The sequence below is a fragment of the Sorex fumeus genome, unplaced genomic scaffold (assembly GCF_029834395.1).
Source record: "Sorex fumeus unplaced genomic scaffold, SorFum_2.1 ptg000007l, whole genome shotgun sequence".
NCBI lineage: Eukaryota > Metazoa > Chordata > Mammalia > Eulipotyphla > Soricidae > Sorex > Sorex fumeus.
Genome location: NW_026606064.1, coordinates 42819406 through 42841857, shown reverse-complemented (window position 1 = coordinate 42841857; position 22452 = coordinate 42819406). Strand labels below are relative to the sequence as shown.

The following is a 22452-nucleotide window of genomic DNA, read 5'->3' as shown; positions in this document are numbered from 1 at the left end:
AGTTTTTGTTCATTTCTTCTCCCTGGTTTTGATGGAGCATACCTAATTTTTCATCTGTCTGTAGCACTGTCCTCCTGTTGTTTATGGATTTGCTCAAGCAGGTACCAGTAGTGTCTCCATTGTGAGACTTGTTACTGTTTTTGGCATATCGAATACACCACGGAGAGCTTGCCAGGCTCTGCTGTGTGGGCAGGATACTCTCAGTAGCTTGCCAGGTTCTCCTAGAGGAATGGAGGAATCGAACCCGGGTTGGCTGTATGCAGGGCAAGCACCCTACCTGCTATGCTATCACTCCAGTCCAATTTTTCCATCTAGGCAAAGCAAATGTACAGAAGCAAACTCTGTAGTTAATCGACTGATCTTGCCTATTCATTGCAAGTTACGAATTAAGCATTGTTTCAACACAAGTCATAAAGGCAGAGATTAGTCAAACACCTATACCTCTTTATCTGTGGTTTGGTATTGGAATCTGCATATACTATCCTTGGGGATTTTTCTCACTTATTTTTATTTATATTTATATATTTTTCATTTTTTTATTTTTTATGGGACTGGAGCGATAGCACAGCGGGTAGGGCATTCGCCTTACAAGCGGGCAACATGGCCAACCCGAATTCGATTCCTCCGCCCCTCTCGGAGAGCCCAGCAAGCTACCGAGAGTATTCGATATGTCAAACACAGTAACAGCAAAGTCTCCAATGGAGACATTACTGGGCCCGCTCGAGCAAATCAACAATCAACGGGAGGGCCTTATTTGCCTTATTTATTTTTTATGTTTATAAAGTTGTTCACAATGACTTACTGCATTCAGTATTCCAACAGCAATCCCACCACCATTACACCTTCCCACCACCATTACTTCCAATTTTCCCAACCACTATGCCCCAATAGCATACTCTAAATTATTTATCTTGTATTGCTTGTTATGTTACGATTTAGTAAAAGTGATCCAAAAAGAGATTTCCTTAGAAGAAAGTGTATGAATATTGTTGTATCTCACCATGGAGCTATAAAGACCTTGTGTTAGAGATTACTAGCATGCCGTTACAGGTTCCTGTGTGTTATTTTCTTAATCAAAATTGGTTGCCTTCTACTTTACATCCCATCAGATATGGTGTGCCACTCCTTATCTATCAGTATGAGATGTCATTCCAGGCATTTTAAAGTTTTGAATGGGGTGATACAGCTGGGGTTAAATTTTAGACTGGATGATGATTTTGGGGTACCTAAGCATCTCTGCAACTTGTTGATTTCTCGTGAGATTATTTATGAGACTTTGGATCATGACAGGTTAAATGAGCTTCTATGGTGCCAGAGGCAGTTAATGGGAATGACTCCTAGACTCCCAGAAGAACAGCAGGATGTGGGGGGGTCGCCCTCTCTGACTCTGTGAGAACCTGGAGATTTCAGTCACAAAACCCACATATCTGAGTTTTTCAACAGATTCTTTCCTGGATCAGGGTTGTTTGAACCTGTCAGTTTGGCTGTAAGAATGGTGGCAATTGAGTTCTGGATGTTTTCAACTGCCAGGCCTCTGTTTGTGTAGGTGGTAGGCTCACTCACTCACTCTCTTCTGGAGAGCCCCAGATGTGAGACTCAGTCTGACAGGGGATCTAGAGGCATATCTGAAACTTGCTGATATCTTTTGAGATATATTTATGAGCCTCTCTTTGTACTCTTGTCATTATATCTTTTTTTGACCCTAGCAGAATGCATTTATATTAACATTTATGAGCTATAAGATATAATTACTTTACATAGGATTTAGTCTATTTAGACATGGATTTACAAAGTTGTTGGCAATAACATTTCAGGCATAAAATATTCCAGCTCCAATCCCACCACCATTATCCACATCAGTCCAGCAATGGTCCCACGTTCCCTTCTGCCCGCTCCCATCTTGTCTCCTTGACACAGTTTTTGGAGTTTTGGGGTGTCTCCTGGTGATGCTCAGAGCTTACTCCTGGATCTCCACTTAGAGATCAGGCGACCATATGTGGTGCCAAGGACCAAACCCAGGTCCGCCACATGCGAGGCAAATACCCTAATTGCTGTACTATCTCTCCAGACCCTTGACAAACATTTTTAATTTAAATTATTATGGTAATTTAATTCACTGTCACTGTCACTGTCCTCCCATTGTTCATCGATTTGCTCGAGCGGGCCCAGTAATGTCTCCATTGGTGACTTCGTTGTTACTATGTTTGGCATATCGAATACATCACGGGTAGCTTGCCAGGCTCTGCTGTGCAATTAATTGTAATTAATTAATTTCCATTCTTATAGAAGTGTTGGTTTAGTGGTTTAGGTAAGATAAATACCTCTATTCTATACCCTGATAAGTACGTGGCCCCAGATCACCTTTATTTCCTCTTCCTGCTTACCCATTCTTTTTCTCCTTCCCTGAATTTTTCACTTTTCTAATTTAGTCCCAAGGATTTCCCCACCTTTAATACCTTCCATTCCCTTGCCTTTTTATTCCATATAACACTGAATAGTGGGAATATCTTGTATTTTCCCTTGTACTTTTTTTTTTTTACTTAGCGAAACACCATGAGGTACTTTCGTAGACTTACAGATTTTTGTGCTTGGGTTACAGTCATACAAAGATCAAGTACCCATCCCTCCACCAGTGCCCATTCTCCACCCTCACCAATCCCAGTAACTCTCCCACCCCCACACCCCCCATTCTACCCTGCCTCTGTGGCAGGGTACTCCCTTTTGTTGTGTCTCTCCTTTTGGGTGCTGTGATTTGCAAAAGAGACATTGGGTAGCAATCATGTTCGGTCTATAGTCTACTTTCAGCAGGCATCTCCCATCCTGGGCAGATCTTCCCAACACCCTTTATTTGGTGCTCCCTTCTCTATCTGAGCTGCCTTTATCCCTAGAGTATACAGCTGGCCACCAAGCCATGGAATGAACCTCCTGGTATTTATCACAGCTATTCTTGGGTGTTAGCCTCCTATTTTTTTACTTTATGTTCCCCAAATGAATGCAATCTTTCTATGTCTGTCCCTCTCTTTCTGGCTCATTTCACTTAGCATGATATTTTCCATGTAGTACCATTTGTATGTAAATTTCATTACTTAATTTTTTCTAACAGCTATATAGTACTCCATTGTGTAGATGTACCAAAGTTTCTTTAACCAGTTATCTGTTCTAGGGCACTCAGGTTTTTTCCATATTCTAGCTATTGTAAACAGTGCTGCAATGACAAACAAGTGCAGATGTTACTTGGACTAAACGTTTTTGCCTCTCCTGGGTATATTCTCAGGAGTGGTATTGCTGGGTCAAATTCTGGGAGCTCAATTTCTAGTTTTTTGAGAATCGTCCATATTGTTTTCCAAAAGGGTTGAACCAGTTGGCATTCCCACCAGTAGTGAAGGAGAGTCCCTTTCTTGCCACATCGGCACCAAAACAGGTTGCTTTTGTTCTTTTGGATGTGGGCCAGTCTCTGTGGTGTGAAATGATACCTCATTGTTGTTTTGATCTGCATCTCCCTGATGATTAATGATATAGAGCATTTTCTCATGTGCCTTTTAGCCATACGTATTTCTTCTTTGAGAAAGTTTCTGTTCATTTCGTCTCCCCATTTTTTGATGGGGTTGGATGTTTTCTACTTGTGGAGTTCAACCAGTACTTTGTATATCCTTGATATCAACCTCTTGTCAGATGTGTATTTGGCAAATATCCATTCCCAATCTGAGACTATCTTTGTATTTTGGTCATTGTTTCTTTTGAGGTGCAGAAGCTTCTTAGTTTAAGATAGTCCTATTTGTCTATGTCTGTTTTCACTTGCTTGGCCAGTGGCATGACATCTTTGAAGCTTTAATGTCATGGAGGGTTTTGCCAACTTTGTCTTCAGTGTACCTTATGGGTTCCAGTCTGATGTTGAGGGCTTTAATCCATTTTGATCTTACTTTTTTACATGGTGTTGGGCAGAGATCTGAGCCCACTTTTTTGCATGTAGCTGTCCAGTTTTGCCAGCAGCATTTGTTAAAAGGCTTTCCTTACTCCACTTCACATTTCTTCCTCCTTTGTCAAAGATTAGATGATCATATGTTTGAGGGGAGATGTCAGTATATTCAACCCTGTTCCATAGGTCTTCAACTCTGCATTTGTTCCAATACCATGCTGTTTTAATTATTACTGCTTTGTAGTAGAGTTTGAAGTTAGGGAGGTTGATTCCTCCCATTTTCTTTTTCCCAAGAATTGCTTTAGCTATTTTGGGGGGCTTATTGTTCCATATAAATTTCAGGAATGTTTTGTCCATTTCTTTTAAGAATGTCATGGGTATCATAATAGGAATCGCATTGAATTTGTAAAATGCTTTGGAAAGTATTGCCATTTTGACAATGTTAATTCTCCCCATCCATGAACAGGGGATATTTTTCCATTTCCACGTATCCTCTTTTGTTTCCTGAAGCAATGTTTTGTAGTTTGTACAGGTCCTTTACTTCATTAGTTAAGCTAATTCCTAGGTAGTTGATTTTCTGGCATACAATTGTGAACGGGATTGTTTTCTTCATGTTGTTTTCTTCTCTCTCACTATTTGCGAATAAGAAAGCCATGGACTTTTGGGTATTGATTTTATAGCCTGCAACTTTACTATATAAGTCTATCGCTTCTAGGACTTTCTTGGTGGAGGTTTTAGGATTCTCTAAGTATAGTATCATATCATCTGCTAATAGTGAGAGCTTGATTTCTTCCTTTCCTACTTGGATGCCCTTAATATCTTTTTCTTGCCTAATCGCTATTGCCAGTACTTCCAGTACTATATTTACAGCAGTGGAGAGAGTGGGCATCTTTGTCTTGTCCCTGATTTTAGGGGGAAGGCTCTCAGTTTTTCTCCATTGAGGATGTTGGTTGCTGTAAGCTTGTGGTAGATGGCTTTAACTATGTTGAGGAAAGTCCCCTCTATCCCCAATTTGGCGAAGGTTTTCAACAAAAACGGGTGCTGGACCTTGTCAAATGCTTTCTCTGCATCTATTGATATGATCATATGGTTTTAATCTTTTGTTGATATGATGGATTATATTGATTGATTTCAGAATGTTAAACCATCCTTGCATCCCCGGGATGAATCCCATTTGGTCATGGTGAATGATCTTTTTTTTTTTTTTTAATTTTTTTTTATTTATTGAATCACCTTGGGAAAGGTTACAAAGCTTTCAGGTTTAGGTCTCAATCATGCAAATATCAAACACATTTCCCTTTACCAATACTTATTTTTTACCATGAAGAACCCCAATAAAACCCCACCCCCCACCCCTCCCAGTCCCTGTGGGGCAGATGAATTCTAGTTAACACTCTATCTGCTTTGATTAGATTCATTGTTTCAATAAAAGATTCACCACTATAATTTAGAGTTTACCCCCCCCCAAATCAGACATGCTGAAAAAGCATTGTGACGTGATTTGCTTTCTACAGCTGGGTTCAAGAATTAAATGTTGGTTTTGGATTTCTGCTATTTTACTTATTGACCCTGGAAGTATTTATACTGAAAGTCAGATAGTTAAGAAATTGGTTTCTGTGCTCTGGAGTGGTGGCCGTGCTGGAGAGCCGCTAGTGGGGGGCAACTGGTGGCCTCGGTAGGGCGTGAAGGGCGGACCGAAACACCCCCTTCCCATGAGGTTTTAGTCGCCCCCCCACTCCCCCGGCTCATACCTGCTGTCCACAAGGCTCCCATGCGGCCGCCATCTTTCTTTCCAGAGAGGAGAAGGCGACTGGGGCAACACCCTTTCCCCTCCGGACAGACATGATGGCCTGGATTAACGCATAGTCCTTTCACTTTTCTGCTCCAAGCTGCCGGGTTCTGCATTAAGTCCCTGTGCTTCTGGGGCAGTGGCCGTGCTGGAGAGCCGCTCGCGGGGGGCAACTGGTGACCTCGGTAGGGCGTGAAGGACGGACCGGAACGCCCCCCTTCCCATGAGGTTTTAGTCGCCCCCGCTCCCCCGGCTCATGCCTGCTGTCCACAAGGCTCCCATGTGGCCGCCATCTTTCTTTCCAGAGAGGAGAGGGCAAATGGGGCAACACCCTTTCCCCTCCAGCAGATTTGATGGCCTGGATTAACGCATAGTCCGTTCACTTTTCTGCTCCAAGCTGTTGGGTTCTGCATTAAATCCTTGTGTTTCTGGGGCTGTGGCCGTGCTGGAGAGCCACTCGTGGGGGGCAACTGGTGACCTCGGTAGGGCGTGAAGGACGGACCGGAACGCCCCCCTTCCCATGAGGTTTTAGTCGCCCCCACACCCCTGGCTCATACCTGCTGTCCACAAGGCTCCCATGTGGCCGCCACCTTTCTTTCCAGAGGGAGGAGGGCGGAAGGGACCAACACCCTTTCCCCTCCGGGCAGACATGATGGCCTGGATTAACGCATAGTCCTTTCACTTTTCTGCTCCAAGCTGCTGGGTTCTGCATTAAGTCCTTGTGCTTCTGGGGCTGTGGCCGTGCTGGAGAGCCACTCGTGGGGGGCAACTGGTGACCTCGGTAGGGCGTGAAGGACGGACCGGAACGCCCCCCTTCCCATGAGGTTTTAGTCGCCCCCACACCCCCGGCTCATACCTGCTGTCCACAAGGCTCCCATGCGGCCGCCATCCTTCTTTCCAGAGAAGAGAGGGCAAATGGGGCAACACCCTTTCCCCTCTGGCAGACTTGATGGCCTGGGTTAACACATAACCCGTTCACTTTTCTGCTCCAAGCTGCTGGGTTATGCATTAAGTACTTGTGTTTCTGGGGCTGTGGCCGTGCTCAAAGCTTAACTATGATTTTCAGAGAGAAATGTTAGGGGGTTTACTTCCCATGGATCACTTTGTATATAGAGAGATGTCGCGCGGCCGGTTTTGAGGAAAAGTCCTAGTTCCCGCATACTCGAGCTGTGCTTGTAGAGGTTTCTGGTCACCGGGGTTCCATCTGGGGGAGGCGGGATGCGGTACCTACCCCATCTGGGACTTCCCGATGATCTCGGCTCTTTTTGGAACCTGTTTTTTTTTTTTTTCCTTCGCGATCTGTGGATCCCGCCCTCCATGTTGTCCTTCTCTTCGGCTAAATGAATGATCTTTTTGATCACTTGTTGAATTCTATTTGCTAATATTTTGTTCAGATTCTTCACATCCATGTTCATCAGGGATATCGGCCTGTAGTTTTCTTTTTTGTGATGTCTTTGTTTTCTTTTGGTATTAGAGAGATATGGGCTTCATAGAAACTGTTCGGGAGAGTTTCTGTTATATCAATTTCCTGGGAAAGCTTGAGAAGCATTGGCAATAGGTCCTCTTTAAATGTTTGGAGAAATTTGCTAGTGAATCCATCTGGACCTGGGCTTTTGTTTTTGGGAAGACTTTTGATTACAGTTTCAATTTCCTTGATGTTAATAGGTATATCCAGGTACTCTATATCTTCTTGACTTAGCGTTGGGAGATTATAGGAATCCAGGAATTTATCCATTTCTTCTAGGTTCTCTTGTTTCTTGGCATACAGACTTTCAAAGTAGTCTCTGTTGATCTTTTGAATTTCATTGGTTTCTGTTTTGATATCCCCCTTCTCATTTCTGATTTGGGTTATTAGGGTTCTCTCTCTGTGTCTTTGTGAGTCTTGCTAGTGGTTTATCTTATTTATTTTCTCGAAGAACCAGCTCTTGGTTTCATTGATCTTTCGGATTGTTTCTTTGGTTTCCATGTTGTTGATTTCTGCTCTAAGTTTTATGATCTCTTTCCCACTGCCCGATTTGGGCTCCTTCTGTTGATCCTTTTCTAAGATCTTGAACTGTGAACTCAAGTTGTTTATGTCTATCCTTTCTTCTGTCCTGAGATATGCTTGCAGAGCTATAAATTTTCCCCTTAATATGGCTTTCGCTGCATACCATAAGTTCTGGTAGCTCATGTCTTCATTCTAATTTGTTTCCAGATACCTTTTGATTTCTTCCTTGATTTCCTTTCTGACCCACTCGTTGTTCAGCAGTGAGTTGTTTAGTTTCCAGGTGTTTGATTTTGTTCTCCGTGTCGGTGTGTGATTCACTTCTATTCTAAGTGTATTGTGGTCTGAAAAGATTGTTGATACTATTTCTATCTTCCTGATTCTATTAAGGTATGTTTTGTGGCCTAGCACATGGTCAATTTTGGAAAATTTTCCGTGCGCACTGGAGAAGAATGTGTATTCTTTCTTTTTGGTGTGTAAGGCCCTGTATAGGTTCATAAGTCCTTTCTCTTCTCTTTCTTTCAATACCAATGTTTCCTTGCTGAGTTTTGTTCTTGTTGATCTATCCAGAGGTGATAAGGTGATGTTGAAGTCTCCAGCTACTATTGTGTTGCTAGAAATGTCCTCCTTAAAGTCTGTTAGCAGTTGTTTTAAGTATTTAGCTGTTCCTACATTAGGTGTGTATACATTTAAGAGTGTGATTTCTTCCTGTTGTGCATATCCCTTGATGAAGAGAAAATGGCCTTCGCTGTCCCTTCTAATCTTTTTCAACGTGAAATTAATGTTGTCGGATACTAGTATGGCCATCCCAGCTTTTCTGAGGGAGCTGTTTGATTGCAGGATTGTTTTCCATCCTTTTTTAGTTTGTGTTTGCTTTGATTGTTCAGATGAGTTTCTTGTAGACAGCAGAATGTTGGTTTCAGTTTCTGGATCCATTTTACCACTCTATGTGTCTTGATTGGTGCATTTAGACCATTAACATTAAGAGAGATTATTGTCATGGGGTTTTGTGCCATCTTTCTGTAGGAGTTGGTTGTGTTTCTAAGTGTTTTCCTTCTTATCCTACAGGAGCCCCTTTAACCCTTCTTTTAGTTTTGGTTTTGAGTCTATGAAGTTCCTGAGCTGTTGTTTATCTACAAAATGGTGTATAGTTCCATCGAGCTTGAGTGAGAGTTTAGCTGGATAAAGTATTCTTGGTGAGGCATTAATTTCATTGAGTTTTTTCACTATGTCCCCCAATTGCCTTCAAACTTGGAGGGTTTCCTCTGATAGGTCTGCTGTGAATCCAAGGGGTGCTCCTTTGTTTGTGATTTCCTTCTTTGACCTTGCTGCTTGTAATACTGTGTCTCTGTCCACAGCATCCATTGTTCTGACTATGATATGCCTTGAAGTGTTTTTACTAGGGTCTCTTCTAGCTGGTACCCTTCTGGCTTCTTGGATCTGGATGTCTGCATTCTTTAACTCTGGGAACTTTTCAGCAATGATTTCTTTCACGGTAGCTTTTTCATTGGGGTTTCCTCCCTGTACTTCCGGTACTACAATGATTCTAATGTTGTTCCTCTTGGCGTCATCCCCTAGGTCTCTGATTCTCCTTAGAGCCATTTTGAGGTCTTTTCCTATTGCTTGTTCCCAGTGGGATTTCTGTTGCTCATCTTCAAGCTCGTTTATCCTCTCTTCAGCTCCACTTATCCTATTGCTAAGGGCACTTACTGAGTTTTTAATTTTGTCTACTGAATCCTTTATTTGTGACACTTCTTTTTGTAGCTTTTTTATTTCTGCTCTCATTTCTTTCTGTATTTTCTCAATTATCTGTTCTATTGTTTCATTTCTTCCCTTAGTTTTCTGGATATCTCTTCCATTGATTCTTTGAGTAGATCCTTGAACATCCTCTGTATTTTGTCACAGAATTCTTTATCAAAGGGAGCATAATTGTGGATAATCTCAGTTGAGGATTCGGGATTCTTTTCTTCGTAGTCTCCTTGTAGTGGAGAGTTGCGTTTTCTTCATGTTGCTTGGTTGTCTAGAGGTAGAACCCTAAAATTCACAGATACTGTGTCCCTGTTATCGTGGGAAAGGATTCTGGATAAGGTTGTTCGATGGTAGTCACCCTTCTCCCTATCTAGAGTCTGACCTTCTTCTCAGTCAGGCATTATCCTTTTTTTCATAAAGGGCATTGAGTGAAGCTCTGGAGGAGGTGCTCTTTAATATTGAGCTTGTATAGCTTATTTCATACTGGTCTTTTGTTAGAAATGGGGTAGGCGAGTGGAATATTGTTGTATTGTAGTAGAGGTGGTCAGAAATTTTATGTCGGTATTAGGTGATGAAGGGTGGGATGCAAGTCCTGGGTGGTGAGAATGGGAAATATAACTGCGGCCGCGTTATTGGTCGCCTGCCTTGGAGTAGGCCACACCCACTTCGTGGAGGCCACGCCCCTACGTAGTGACCACATCCCCTACGTAGTGGCCACGCCCCTGGCCAGTCCCGGGGTCACTCCCACCCAGGAACTTGGAATGGAGGAGCCGATGGGGAGTCCCCGGGGTCCCCGGTGCTCAGGCTGGTGTCCACCGAAGTGGCCTGATTGTCTGCCCCGTGGCGGGTATCCAGTTCAGTGGGAAAAGGCACGGGGCTTGGGATGGAGGAGCAGTTGCAGATCCCCCTACCCACCTGGAATGGAGGGGCTAATGGGGAGTACCGGGAGTCCCGTGGCACTCCGACTGGTGTCCCCCAAAGTGGCCTGATTGCCTCTCATTATGTCTTTTGAGGTACAGAAGCATCTTATTTTAATCTTAGTTATCTTAGCTATCTTTGCTTCTACTTTCTTGGTCATTGGTGTTTTACCCTTAAAGATGCCTTTAGCTTAAATATCATGGAGATACGTGGAGTATCTACCAGTTTTTCCTCTGTGTACTTTTTATTCTGGACTGATATCAAAAATATTTAATTCATTTTGATTTGACTTTTGCTATTTGTTTTGTTTTGTGTTTGGGATCACACCTGGGAGTCAGGGCTTACTCCTATCTCTGCACTCAGGATTCACTCCTGTTGGTGCTTGGAGGTGGTGCTCAGGTACCTGAGATCACCCCAGAAAATTGTCTATGTAAGTAAATACATGTTAGATGGGGCCAGAGAGATAAATAGCAAGTAGGGTGCTTGACTTGCAGGGTTAGACAAGAGTAAGCTCTAGCACCGCTGGGTGTCCAGAAATATATGTGGCATCAATTTATTTTATTTTTTAGTGAAATTTACATAGTGTTTTCTACAAAGGTGTGCCAATTTGCATTCCCACAGTGTACACTGATGGAAATTTATTTTTCTCCAAATTCTCACCAATGTTTTTTCTAATCTTTGTAAGCATTCCAAAGCTATTCTTACTATGAAGAGATTACATATTATTGTAACTTTGATTTTTATTTATGATAGGACAAATTTAACTTTCTTTTATCTTTATCTTTTTGTTGTTTTAATAAACTTCCTAAGTTTCTCCCCTAAATCCTCTAATATGTTTTAGACAGCATGAGTAATAATCTAATTAATTTTGCCATCATTCTGTAATTTTATATTTTATTAATTTATATCATTTTGTAATATTATAATATTTTTAATCTTAAGCCTTCAGAATAAGGTCACTTAAGAGTATTGTAGTTAATATACTCTACGCTTGCTTCACTATTGTTCCCTGAATGTTTTCTATTAGTCTTCTGTTAAAAGTTACCTGCATTTTATAATCATTAGGTAATAATGATTATACACATATGTATGTGTATATATAGTATATTGAGTATACTATGGCACCATTGTTTTAATTCTGTTACAGTCTTTATTGTGTTTGTTTTGTGCAATTCCATTACATTTTTTGTTTTTATCTTGTCTTGTTATTTTTTCCATGAGAATTGGATGGATATTAAATTTAGTCAAAAAATGACTGAAAAAAGGAGAAAAAAAGATGACAGGGACTGCAGGAGTAAGTCATAGCATTGCTGACATTGCCCCAAAACAAAATAATAATTAAAAAATAATTGGGGGCTGGACCTACTGGTGCTCAAAGCTTACTCCTGGCTATGACTTTGTGCTCAGAGACTTGTATATGATGCTGGGGATTGAAACTAGTCAGCTTCAGGGCTATCAATCACTTTACCCTCTGTACTATCTCTCAGGCCAAATGCAAATTTTTTAAAAACAAAAAACAAGATTCAATCTTATAAAGAAATTTTCTTGTTCCTTATCATACTGAATAGTTTCATATGTATTATTAAATCTAAAAGAATATACACAAGCATTCCACGTAAATATATGTAACTCTAGAATTTGACATTTTTATAGTTTTGTTATTGTCCTTTTTATAAAATAAAACAATTCAAAAATAACATATACATAAACAGCTGGGCTGGAGCCATAGCATAGCTGGTAGGGAGTTTGCCTTACACGCAGCCAACATGGCTGACCCAAGTTCCATTCCTCCACCCCTCTCCGAAAGCCTGGAAAGCTACCGAGAGTATCTCGCCCATATGGTGAAGCCTGGCAAGCTACCCCTGATGTATTCTATATGCCAAACACAGTAACAAGTCTCACAATGTTACTGGGCCCGCTCGACCAGATTGATGAACAACAGGAGGACCGTGACTGACCGTGTAAACAGCTATTCTCATAAACTAATATATAGATCTCATTCATATCACAGTGACTGACCGTGTAAACAGCTACTCTCATAAATTAATATACAGATTCCATACATATCACAGTGAAGTGCTTAGGATATGTGGATTTGGGTTTTGGTGTACTTGCTATAAGTATACATAGTATACATGTATTATCACTGTTTAGCGTTCAGATTAAGGATAGTTATGTTCATTAGCATACTTTAATGTACTTTTGGGGGGTTGTTTTTGGATCACACCTGGTGGTATGCAGGGTTTACTCCTGACTGTGCACTCAAGGGTCACTCCTTGTAGGCTGAGAGGACCATAGGGATTTCTGGGCATTGAACCTAGTTCAGCTGCATGCAAGACAAATGCACTGTCTGCTGTACTAACTCTGGACCAGTATGTACATTTTTTATACAAGGTTTTAGTTCTTTCTGTGTTTCAAACATTAGGCACATAAAAGTGAATTTAATAGTCCTCTTCTCTCATTATTATTATCATCAACCAACTTCTAATTCATTTTCAACTGAAACCCAAATTTCTATAACAGGCAGTGTTGTTTCTAATGTTAGAATAGCAAATAATTTTTGAGAATATATTTCATAGTCAATGCTATCTGATGTTTAACTTAACACAGAATAACCATAATAAATGGCCATTATATTCACATTTTATAACTATGGCTAAAAGAGATCATTATTTTTTAAGGAGCAGTTAGTAGATTATTATTAGCAGATCCTTAATTGAAAACCTCAGTTGAATCCAGAGTCAAATAATTTTTTTCTGACTGTGACTTCATACACACAGTGGGTAGGGTATTTTCCTTGCATGCAGCTGACCCGGTTTCGATTCCTCTATCTTCTCAAAGAGCCTGGCAAGCTACCAAGAGTATCCTGCCCGCATGGCAGAGCTTGGCTAGATCCCCTTGACGTATTCGATATGCCAAAAACAGTAACAATAAGTTACTGCTGTGAAACAACAAGTCTCACAATGGAGTCGTTACTGATGCCCGCTGAAGCAAATGGATGAACAATGGGAGGATAGTGCTACAGGACAGTGATACAGTGCTACAATGACTTCATAAACAGTTTAGTAGTCTATAGTATAATGTATGAATTAAGAACAGTTTTAAAGAAATGGGGCTGGAGCGATAGCACAGGGGGCTGGAGCGATAGCACAGCGGTAGGGTGTTTGCCTTGCACACAGCCAACATGGCCAACCTGAGTTCGATTCCTCCGCCCCTCTTGGAGAGCCCGGCAAGCTACCAAGAGTTATCTCGCCCGCACGGCATAGCCTGGCAAGCTCCCCGTGACGTATTCGACATGCCAGACACAGTAACAACAAAAGTCTCCAATGGAGACGTTACTGGGCCCACTCGAGCAAATCGATGATCAACGGGAGGGCCTTTACTTACTTTACTTTTAAAGAAATTGCAGAAGCAGATTTTTCATTATTATGATTGTTAAAAAACTAAACCTAAAAGTAATAATTCAAAATTGAAGCACATAGTTTAAAAATAGAAATTGAAATGTACATACTAAATCAAGACTTGTTACCTCCCTTATTATGCTACCTTGCTACCTCTCCTTCTGTTCATGGTTTCAGCATCTGCCTTGAATAACCTAAGCTCTCTCTCCCTGTCACAATATTCTGATTAAATCTCCTAAATACTCCTTATGTAGGCCTTTCTTCTCCTTTCCTGTTCTCTTCTGATATAAATACTATCACCATTTATCTAGACTTTATATTTTAAAAAAAAAAGGAACCTCTTAACTGTACTTCACCAATCTTATACCCATAAATGCTTTGTCTAACAGCTTCAAAAACTATCTATAGGAAATGTGACCAGCTGCCTAAAACAATTTAATGACCCCTACCCTCAACTACATTCCAAACAAAGGAATAATTTAAAACCCTGTATATAAAATATAGCACATTCCACAATCTAGACCTTGTTAAACTTTCAAATCTTCCACTTTTCCTGTTTTTTGTTGTTGTTTTCCTGCAGACTTAAGAATTCCACATCCTTGTTTATCTTGGGTTCTTTTTTCTGAAATCTCCTCTTACCTCCATTCTTTAACTCATTATTTCTCACTAGTACCTTCTGACTTAATACAGGGTAGAATTTTCTCTAAAAATCATTTTCCAATGTTTTCTGTCTTTTTTCTCCAAATAAGATTGGTCATGTATTCCATGATCCATAATGTCTTGTGCATGTAGAACAAAATCTGTATTATTTTTATTATTTCATTATTATATTTATTATTTATTATTTTTTTGATTTTTTGTTGTGTGTACCAAGGACTGTTTTTACATACTTTCACATGTTCTTTTTTGCAACTCAAAAAAACAAAAACCCACCTTTCAGTAGATTAGTTCGCTTGCATGACATTAGAGACAAATGAAGTAGAAAGACTACCAGAGTTAACAGATTGTAATTTCAGGAGGTAAAAAAGCAGCATCAAGCACCAAACTGTACTAAAGTTATTTGTGATCATGTCTCGTGTCTAATCTGCTTTTCTAGGCTGAATTATTTAAAGAAAGGAAGTCCAATTTCTATTATTTCTATTTGTATTCTTAACTTTCTGATACAAGTAATAAATTTTATTGGATGGACTAATTACTCAAATAGGAACAAAAGTCTAGTATTTGGAATCCGACTCATAGGGTTTCAGTTCTAGTTCACTCATACTCTGGGAGAGCCTTTTATTTGAACTAATTTGCAAGCATCTTTGGAAGTGGTTTCCTCTTCTGACAGATACTTTAATAAAATCTCTCTCTAGTTTTACCATGATTGTTAGTCAAATGGGTGGAAAATCTCTGAAACTGAAATATAGATAGATGGATGAATTGGAGTCACTGGGAGTGGTAGCTATTCCTGATGTTTTTATAAACCAAGTATTATTTGCTTAGAACAGTGTATCATAAACATCATAGTGTTTTTTTTTAATTCCCTCAGGATCAAAGGGATGTTGTCTTTCTCAATAATGACTTTACAAATAAAGCAAGCTAAACCAACAGAGTTGAAAGATGTTTGATCCCAAATAAAGGGAATGCTTATTGTTTTAGGAAATTCTCCAGTTGAATAAATAGCCTCGGGAGTCAGTAAGAACTCTATCATAGGTAATATTTAGAAAGGAGTCAGTAAGAACTCTATCATAGGTAATATTTAGAAAATAGAGACCTATTTGTCAGAAACATGGTTGAAAAAGAGGGGAAGACATTTGCAGTTTCCTTTATTTGACATTTAATAGATGATACCCTATATATCTATAAATTCTGCATTTATTAGTGTCACTGCCCTCCCGTTGTTCATTGATTTGCTTGAGCGGGCCCAGTAATGTCTCCATTGTGACGCTTTGTTACTGTGTTTGGCATATCGAATACGTCACGGGTAGCTTGTCAGGCTTTGCCATGCGGACGAGATACTCTCAGTAGCTTGCCAGGCTCTCCAAGAGAGGCAGAGGAATCAAACTCGGCTTGCAAGGCAAACACTCTACCCGCTGTGCTATTGCTCCAGCCCATAGTGTTTTAGGTATATAATAATATCATTCTTAATAATTTTACATCAACATTTTAAAAATATAGACATTGATTGGGCTGGAGCAATAGCACAGCGGGTACGGCATTTGCCTTGCAAGCGGCCAACATGACCGAACTGAGTTCGATTCCTCCACCCCTCTCAGATTGCTCGGCAAGCTACCAAGAGTATCTTGCCTGCAAAGCCTGGCAAGCTCCCTGTGACATACTCGATATGCCAAACACAGTAACAGTGGTCATAATGGAGACGCTACTGGGCCTGCTCGAGCAAATTGATGAACAATGGGAGGACAGTGACAGAGACAGACATTGGTAAAAATTTGCCATATTTTAAAATATAAAATAATTATCAGCCTGTCTTGTCATATCAGTTATTTATTTACAATATCATGTAGAATCCCATCAACGGCCAAGACTCAGAGACTATAAAATTCAGCTCCCGGAACCATGCGGCCGCATTCGCGGCCGCGCTACATCTTATCAGGACATCTTTTTATGACATCTTATTTTCTCATTCCTACTTTGGACAAACTTGCAGGCTATCAAATGTAGCCTGCCCACAGGGCAGAGTCTGGCAAACTCCCCATGGCGTACCAAATATGCCAAATACCAGTAACAATGATGGGTCTCATTCTCCTAAAGAGCCTTGAATATTATCTCAGGGCTAGGATGAAAGAGACGTTACTGGGGCCTGCTCGAGGCAATCGACGAATAACAGGATGATGAAATAAAAAAAAATGAAATGAATCATGTAGAAGAGGCCAGTGTGATAATACAGTGGGTAGGTCTCTTCCCTTGCACATAGCAGACCCAGATTCCATTTCCAGCACCCCTTATGGTATCCCAAGCCACACCAGGAGTAATCCCAAAGCCAAGATCTACGAGTAAGCTCTGAGTGCTGCCAGACGTGGCCTCCAAATAAACAACAACAACAACGAAATCAAGTGGAGATGTTACTAAAGTTGTATTAGCAGTTTCAAATTCTTAATTAATCTAGTTCATGTGACAATATTTGAGTAATCTCAAATTTGTGACTGTTGCTGAGAATATAATAAAACCCTCGTAAGAAAAACCTTGTCCTCAGGGAGCTTGCCTTTCATTAAGTCAGATGGCCTCTAGTGAATCATTTTTCAACCCTAATGAGAAAAGTAAAATCTGGATAGTATAAGGTCATTATGCACAGAAAAATAATAGTCTTTCACCATAACAGAGTTTCAAAAAGTTGAAAGTCAGATATAAAGAAGATTAGAATTTTTTTTTTCTGATTTTATACTATATCCATCTTAACACTAGAAACTTGCAGAAGTTAGATGAATATATTAGGTTCCTTATAGGATTTCATTAGTTAAGAAAACAGATCATAGACCAACCGTGACAAAAATCTTCAAAAATTTGTCAGAATATCGCTTTTTTTTCATTTTTACTCAATAATTTTTATTATTTTTATATTATTAAAATACAGTGATTTACACGGATTTACTCATTGAATGTTAGATATACAGTGTTCCAGCACAAATCCCACCACCAGTTATTTTAAGTAACAATATACAATGAGAAAAATAAAACTCAGGACACATGATTTCACTAGTTTTAAATATTTTATTTTGACTTAACTGGTAATAAATTTTAATAATCATGTTTTACTGACTCATAAACTGAATTCTTGATATTAATGCAAACAAAAGCATTTTTGTTCCTTTTGTGTCTCTGCTTTGTATACTTACATAATGCTTTACTGTGTGCCAGGCATTATTCAAATAACCTGATATCTGTTAACTGATTTTTTTTTCTTAAAGTGACATTGGCAGCTGGACAGTAAATGTCCATTCCACAGATGAGAAGGAGACTTAGAATTGAAGCAGTTCATTGAAGTTCACATAGTATAGAAAGACCAGACAAGGCTATAAGTCAGAAGGAAAACGGTATATACTCTGATTGAAGACTTTGTATGCCAATCTATGAATGTTTCCAGAATAGATGTATACCATGCATCAGTTAGCACAGTTAAACAGCCTTTCTCACAGTGGCACATGTTAGTTTTTAATCATTGTATTGCTTCATTAATAGTGTGGCATTCTAAACAGTGGCTCTCTAATTACAGCGTGTGAGGTTGAAGCAGGAAAAGTATACCAAGTATCCTCACAAGAATATATCCAGCCTTTCAAAGAAAACATGGAACAATTTATAACTCAAGGTAAATTCTATAGAAATATATTATGTTTCAGAAAGTTTTTAAAAATAAATATATGCATTGTTTTAAAGAAATTATTGTTTCATCACAGAAGAAAATTTGTCTTGTGAATCACAGTTGTGAAAGAATAAGAATTTATAAATATGTTGTGTATGGGTCTTATTGTTGTTTCTTTTTGATGGTAAATATAATAGATATTCTTGAATGTTTAATTGTTCTTATGACTTTAGACTATAGGTAAAGGTAAAGGCCCTCCCGTTGATCGTCGATTTGCTCGAGCAGGCCCAGTAACGTCTCCATTGGAGACTTTGTTGTTACTGTGTTTGGCATATCAAATACTCTCGGTAGCTTGCTGGGCTCTCCGAGAGGGGTGGAGGAATCGAACTCAGGTCGGCCATGTTGGTCGCTTGTAAGGCGAACGCCCTACCCGCTGTGCTATAGCTCCAGACTTTAGACTATAGCTTTTATTATTCAGATCCTTAATATGTATATATATGAAATTTTATTTTTATTTTTTATTTTTTTGGCTCATGGCTTATTCTTGACTCTGCACTCAGGGATGACTTCTGGCAGTTCTTGGGGCAACATATGTGGTACCCGGGATTGAAGTGGGGTTAACCACATGTGAAGTAAATGCTATACCAGCTACACTATCTCCTCTCTGGAACTATTTTTTAAATACTTTTGAGGTATCATTTTGGATCAACCCTGAGACTTCTTAGAGACTATACCTGGCCTGGTGACCAGGGCAATTTTCCTGGTATTGCTTAGGAATTCTAAGGTGCTAGTTAGGGAACATATGCAGATCTTCATGTGGTTTGTAGGAGTTCTAATTCAAAGCATGTACTCTAATATTTTGAGCTATCTACATCCTCTACATGATATTTCTTATACAATATATAAATATATTAGATATTAACAACTTTTTCCTGAGAAAACTTACATTTTATAAATATATTACTGAGTCTCCCTATATTCATATGAGATAAGCAAGAATGGGAAAATTCAGAAGTTATTAAACAGTTATTTTGGTATCTGGGATTAAAGTAAGGGCCTCTTACATTTTACTACTGTGCCACAGCCTTGACCTTTAAAAATTATGTTTTAAAGATAAAAACAATCACATTTCAGTTTAAAAATCACTGAAACTTACAGTTTTTTCAAAGCATTTACTACTCAAAACATTTCAACTCTGGAATGTTGCATCTCTTCAGAAAATCAGATTTGTGTCACGCCATGCTCTGGAAAGTCTTGCTGTTTCAGGAATTCTCCTAGAGGCTGACATGGTACAAGACTGAGGCCAAACAGCATTCTGAAGACTGGCTCCATCTTCTGCTCATTAGGCTATGGCTTTTATAAGTTGTTCAAGTGTCTTTAGTGATGATTTATAATGAATGAGTCACACTGGAATTTGATTAACTGTTAAATACAGCTGTTTTTTTAAGATGCAAAAAATAATTTTTGATCATTTAAGAGAATCATGAAGATTGAGACCAAACTTTGGTCAGATTCATAAATCAAAGTGATTGTCATTTACATATTCTCAGTTTCTCGTGATTTGGATGGAAAATCTATTCACTGTTTCCTAAATAGTTTTGGCTGAAAGCATAGTCCTGCAGTAACATTTTAGAATAAGTCTGACTCTCTCTTAGTTATAAGTAAAAATGGGTTTACTTTTTGTTTACTTGAGTGTGGGGATCCAGGATATTTTAGAAAACTATTTGGGTAAATGATGGAATACATTTTGCTTAAGTAAAGAATGGCATTATTAATTCTGTATTCAGTTATTTTTAATTTTATGTATATAGTATTTTTGAGTTAATCACTGCTGTTCATTTTATATGTGATTTTGTTAAATGATTTGAATTTTGTGGACAAGGCATTGATAATTTCTTTATAACTATATCTTTATCAATTTTTAATGGATAGAAAATTTAAAATTTTGTAACCAAGGTGAAACTTAGTAAATGTAGCTACACATCATACATGATTAGCTATATCTAATATCTTTACAAATAATATTTTATTTCAGTTTGTTTGGGGTGACACCCAGCAGTGCTCAGGGATCACACCAGGAATTGCTTCCAGGACCATATTGCAGACTGTTGATCAAACTCAGGTTAGCTGCATGCAAGTCAAGAGCTTACCTATTATACTTTCTTCTAATAATATACAAAGGTTTAAAAAGTAGTTGGATGTGGCCAACCTGGGTTTGATCCCCATCACTGCATATGGTTGCCCAAACCTTGCCAAGGAGTGACTTCTGAGCTCAGAGTCAGGAATAAGATCTGAGTACTGCCAAGTGTGGGCCCTCAAGATTCCCCCCAAAATAATTTTTTATAAAGTGAGTGGAGAAAGGCAACCACCATGATCGAGCTCATCCAGATTCCACTGTTGTCACAAGAGGGAACAGTGACAGTGAACTGGAATGTCACACCTCCATACAACCATAACAAAATGAAGAATCAGTGCAATTCCCCACCAGGAGGAGAGGATGATAAAAAGAGTTCAGAAGCCTCAATAGGTGTCACCCACAAATATGGCAAAGAATTCAGAGATGAAATATTGAAGATGTTCAATGAACTCAAAGACACAGTGAAACAGACATTCAGTAAATTAAAGGAGGACACGAAAGAAATAATGGAACGGGCAGCCAAGAACATACTGGAAGAAATTGGAAAGCTTTGCACAGAAGTGTCACAATTAAAGGATTCGGTAGATGAAATAAAAAAAACTCAGTGAGTGCCCTCAACAGTAGAATGGCTACAGCCAAAGACAGAATCAGCAGGCTTGAAAATGAGCTTCGGGAAGCTTACAGGCAACAACATACAATGGGAAAAGACCTCAAAATTGCTCTAGGGCGAATGAGAGACCTAGGGGATGATTTCAAGAGGAACAACATTAGAATCATCAGAGTACCAGAAGTACAGGACGGAAACCCCAATGAAAAAGACACAGTTAAAGAAATCATTACTGAAAAGTTCCCAGAGCTGGAGAATGCAGGCATTCAAATTCAAGGAGTCCAAAGGGTGCTATCTAAAAGAGACCCTAATAAGAAGACTCCAAAACACATCATAGTCAGAATGATGGATGTTGTGGATAGAGACACAATATTGCAAGCAGCAAGGTCAAAGAAGGAAATCACATACAAAGGAGCACCCCTTAGGTTTACGGTCCACCTATCAGAAGAAACCCTCCAAACCTGAAGATAAAGTGGGATATAGTAAAAAAAAAAACTCAATGAAATGAATGCTTCACCAAAAATACTTTATCTGGTTAAACTCTCACTCAAACTGGAAGGAACGATACACACTTTTATGAATAAATAACAGCTCAGGAACTTCATATACTCAAAACCAAACCTAAAAGAGTGACTAAAGGACCTACTGTAAGACAGGAAAAGCCCTACAAGAACAACAAACCCCTACAGAAAGATGGCACAAAACCTCATGATGATAATCTCTCTCAATGTCAATGGTCTAAATGTACCGATTAAGGGACACAGGATGGCAAAAATGGATTCAGAAACTGAACCCAATATTCTGTTGCCTATAAGAAACACATCTGAACAGTCAAAGCAAACGCAGACTCAAAGTCAAAGTATGGAAAACAATCCTGCAAGCAAACAACTCCCTCAAAAAAGGTGGGGTGGCCCTACTAGTGTCTGACAACAGATTTCAGGTTAAAAATGATCAGAAGCGTCAGTGAAAGATAATGAGCTCCCATTTGACCCAGCAATACCACTTCTGGGAATATATACTGGAGAGCCAAAAAATATATAGTAAAAATGACATCTGTGCTTGTATGTTCATTTGCTGCACTGTTTACAATAGCCAAATTCTGGAAAAAAAAAACCTGAGTGCCCAAGAATAGATGACTAAATAAAGAAACTGGTGCATTTATACAGTGGAATACTATGCAGCTCTTAGAAAAGATGAAGTCATGAAATTTGCATATAAGTGGATCAACGTGGAAAGTATCATGTTAAGTGAAATGAGTCAGAAAGAGAGGGACAGACATAGAAAGATTGCACTCATCTGTGGAATATAAAGTACCAGAATGGGAGACTAGCATCCAAGAATAGTAGAGATAAGGACCAGGAGGTTTACTCCAAAACTTGGGAGCTGGCCTCAAATTCTGGAGGGAAAGGCAGCTCAGATAGAGCAGGGAACACCACTAAAGGGTGTTTGGAGGACCCGCTTTGGTTGGGAGATGCGTGCCAAATGTAGACTATAGATCAAACACAATGGCCACTTAGTGCTTCTATTGCAAACTACAATACCCAAAAGGAAAGAGAGAGCAAAAGGGAATGCCCTGACACAGAGGCGGGGTGGGGTGGGGGGGATGGAGTGGGAGTGATACTGGGATCATTGTTGGTGGAATATGGGCACT

The 22452-nt window shown here is 39.5% G+C and overlaps 1 protein-coding gene across 1 annotated transcript in view; it reads left to right on the top strand.

Moving 5' to 3' along the window:
• FMN2 (formin 2) overlaps nt 1-22452 on the top strand; it is a 391740-nt gene that overhangs the window by 277413 nt on the left and 91875 nt on the right. Inside the window, exon 14 of the mRNA XM_056132042.1 lies at nt 17971-18063. Within this exon, the coding sequence (XP_055988017.1) occupies nt 17971-18063 (93 nt within the window). The remainder of the gene's footprint in view (nt 1-17970; nt 18064-22452) is intronic.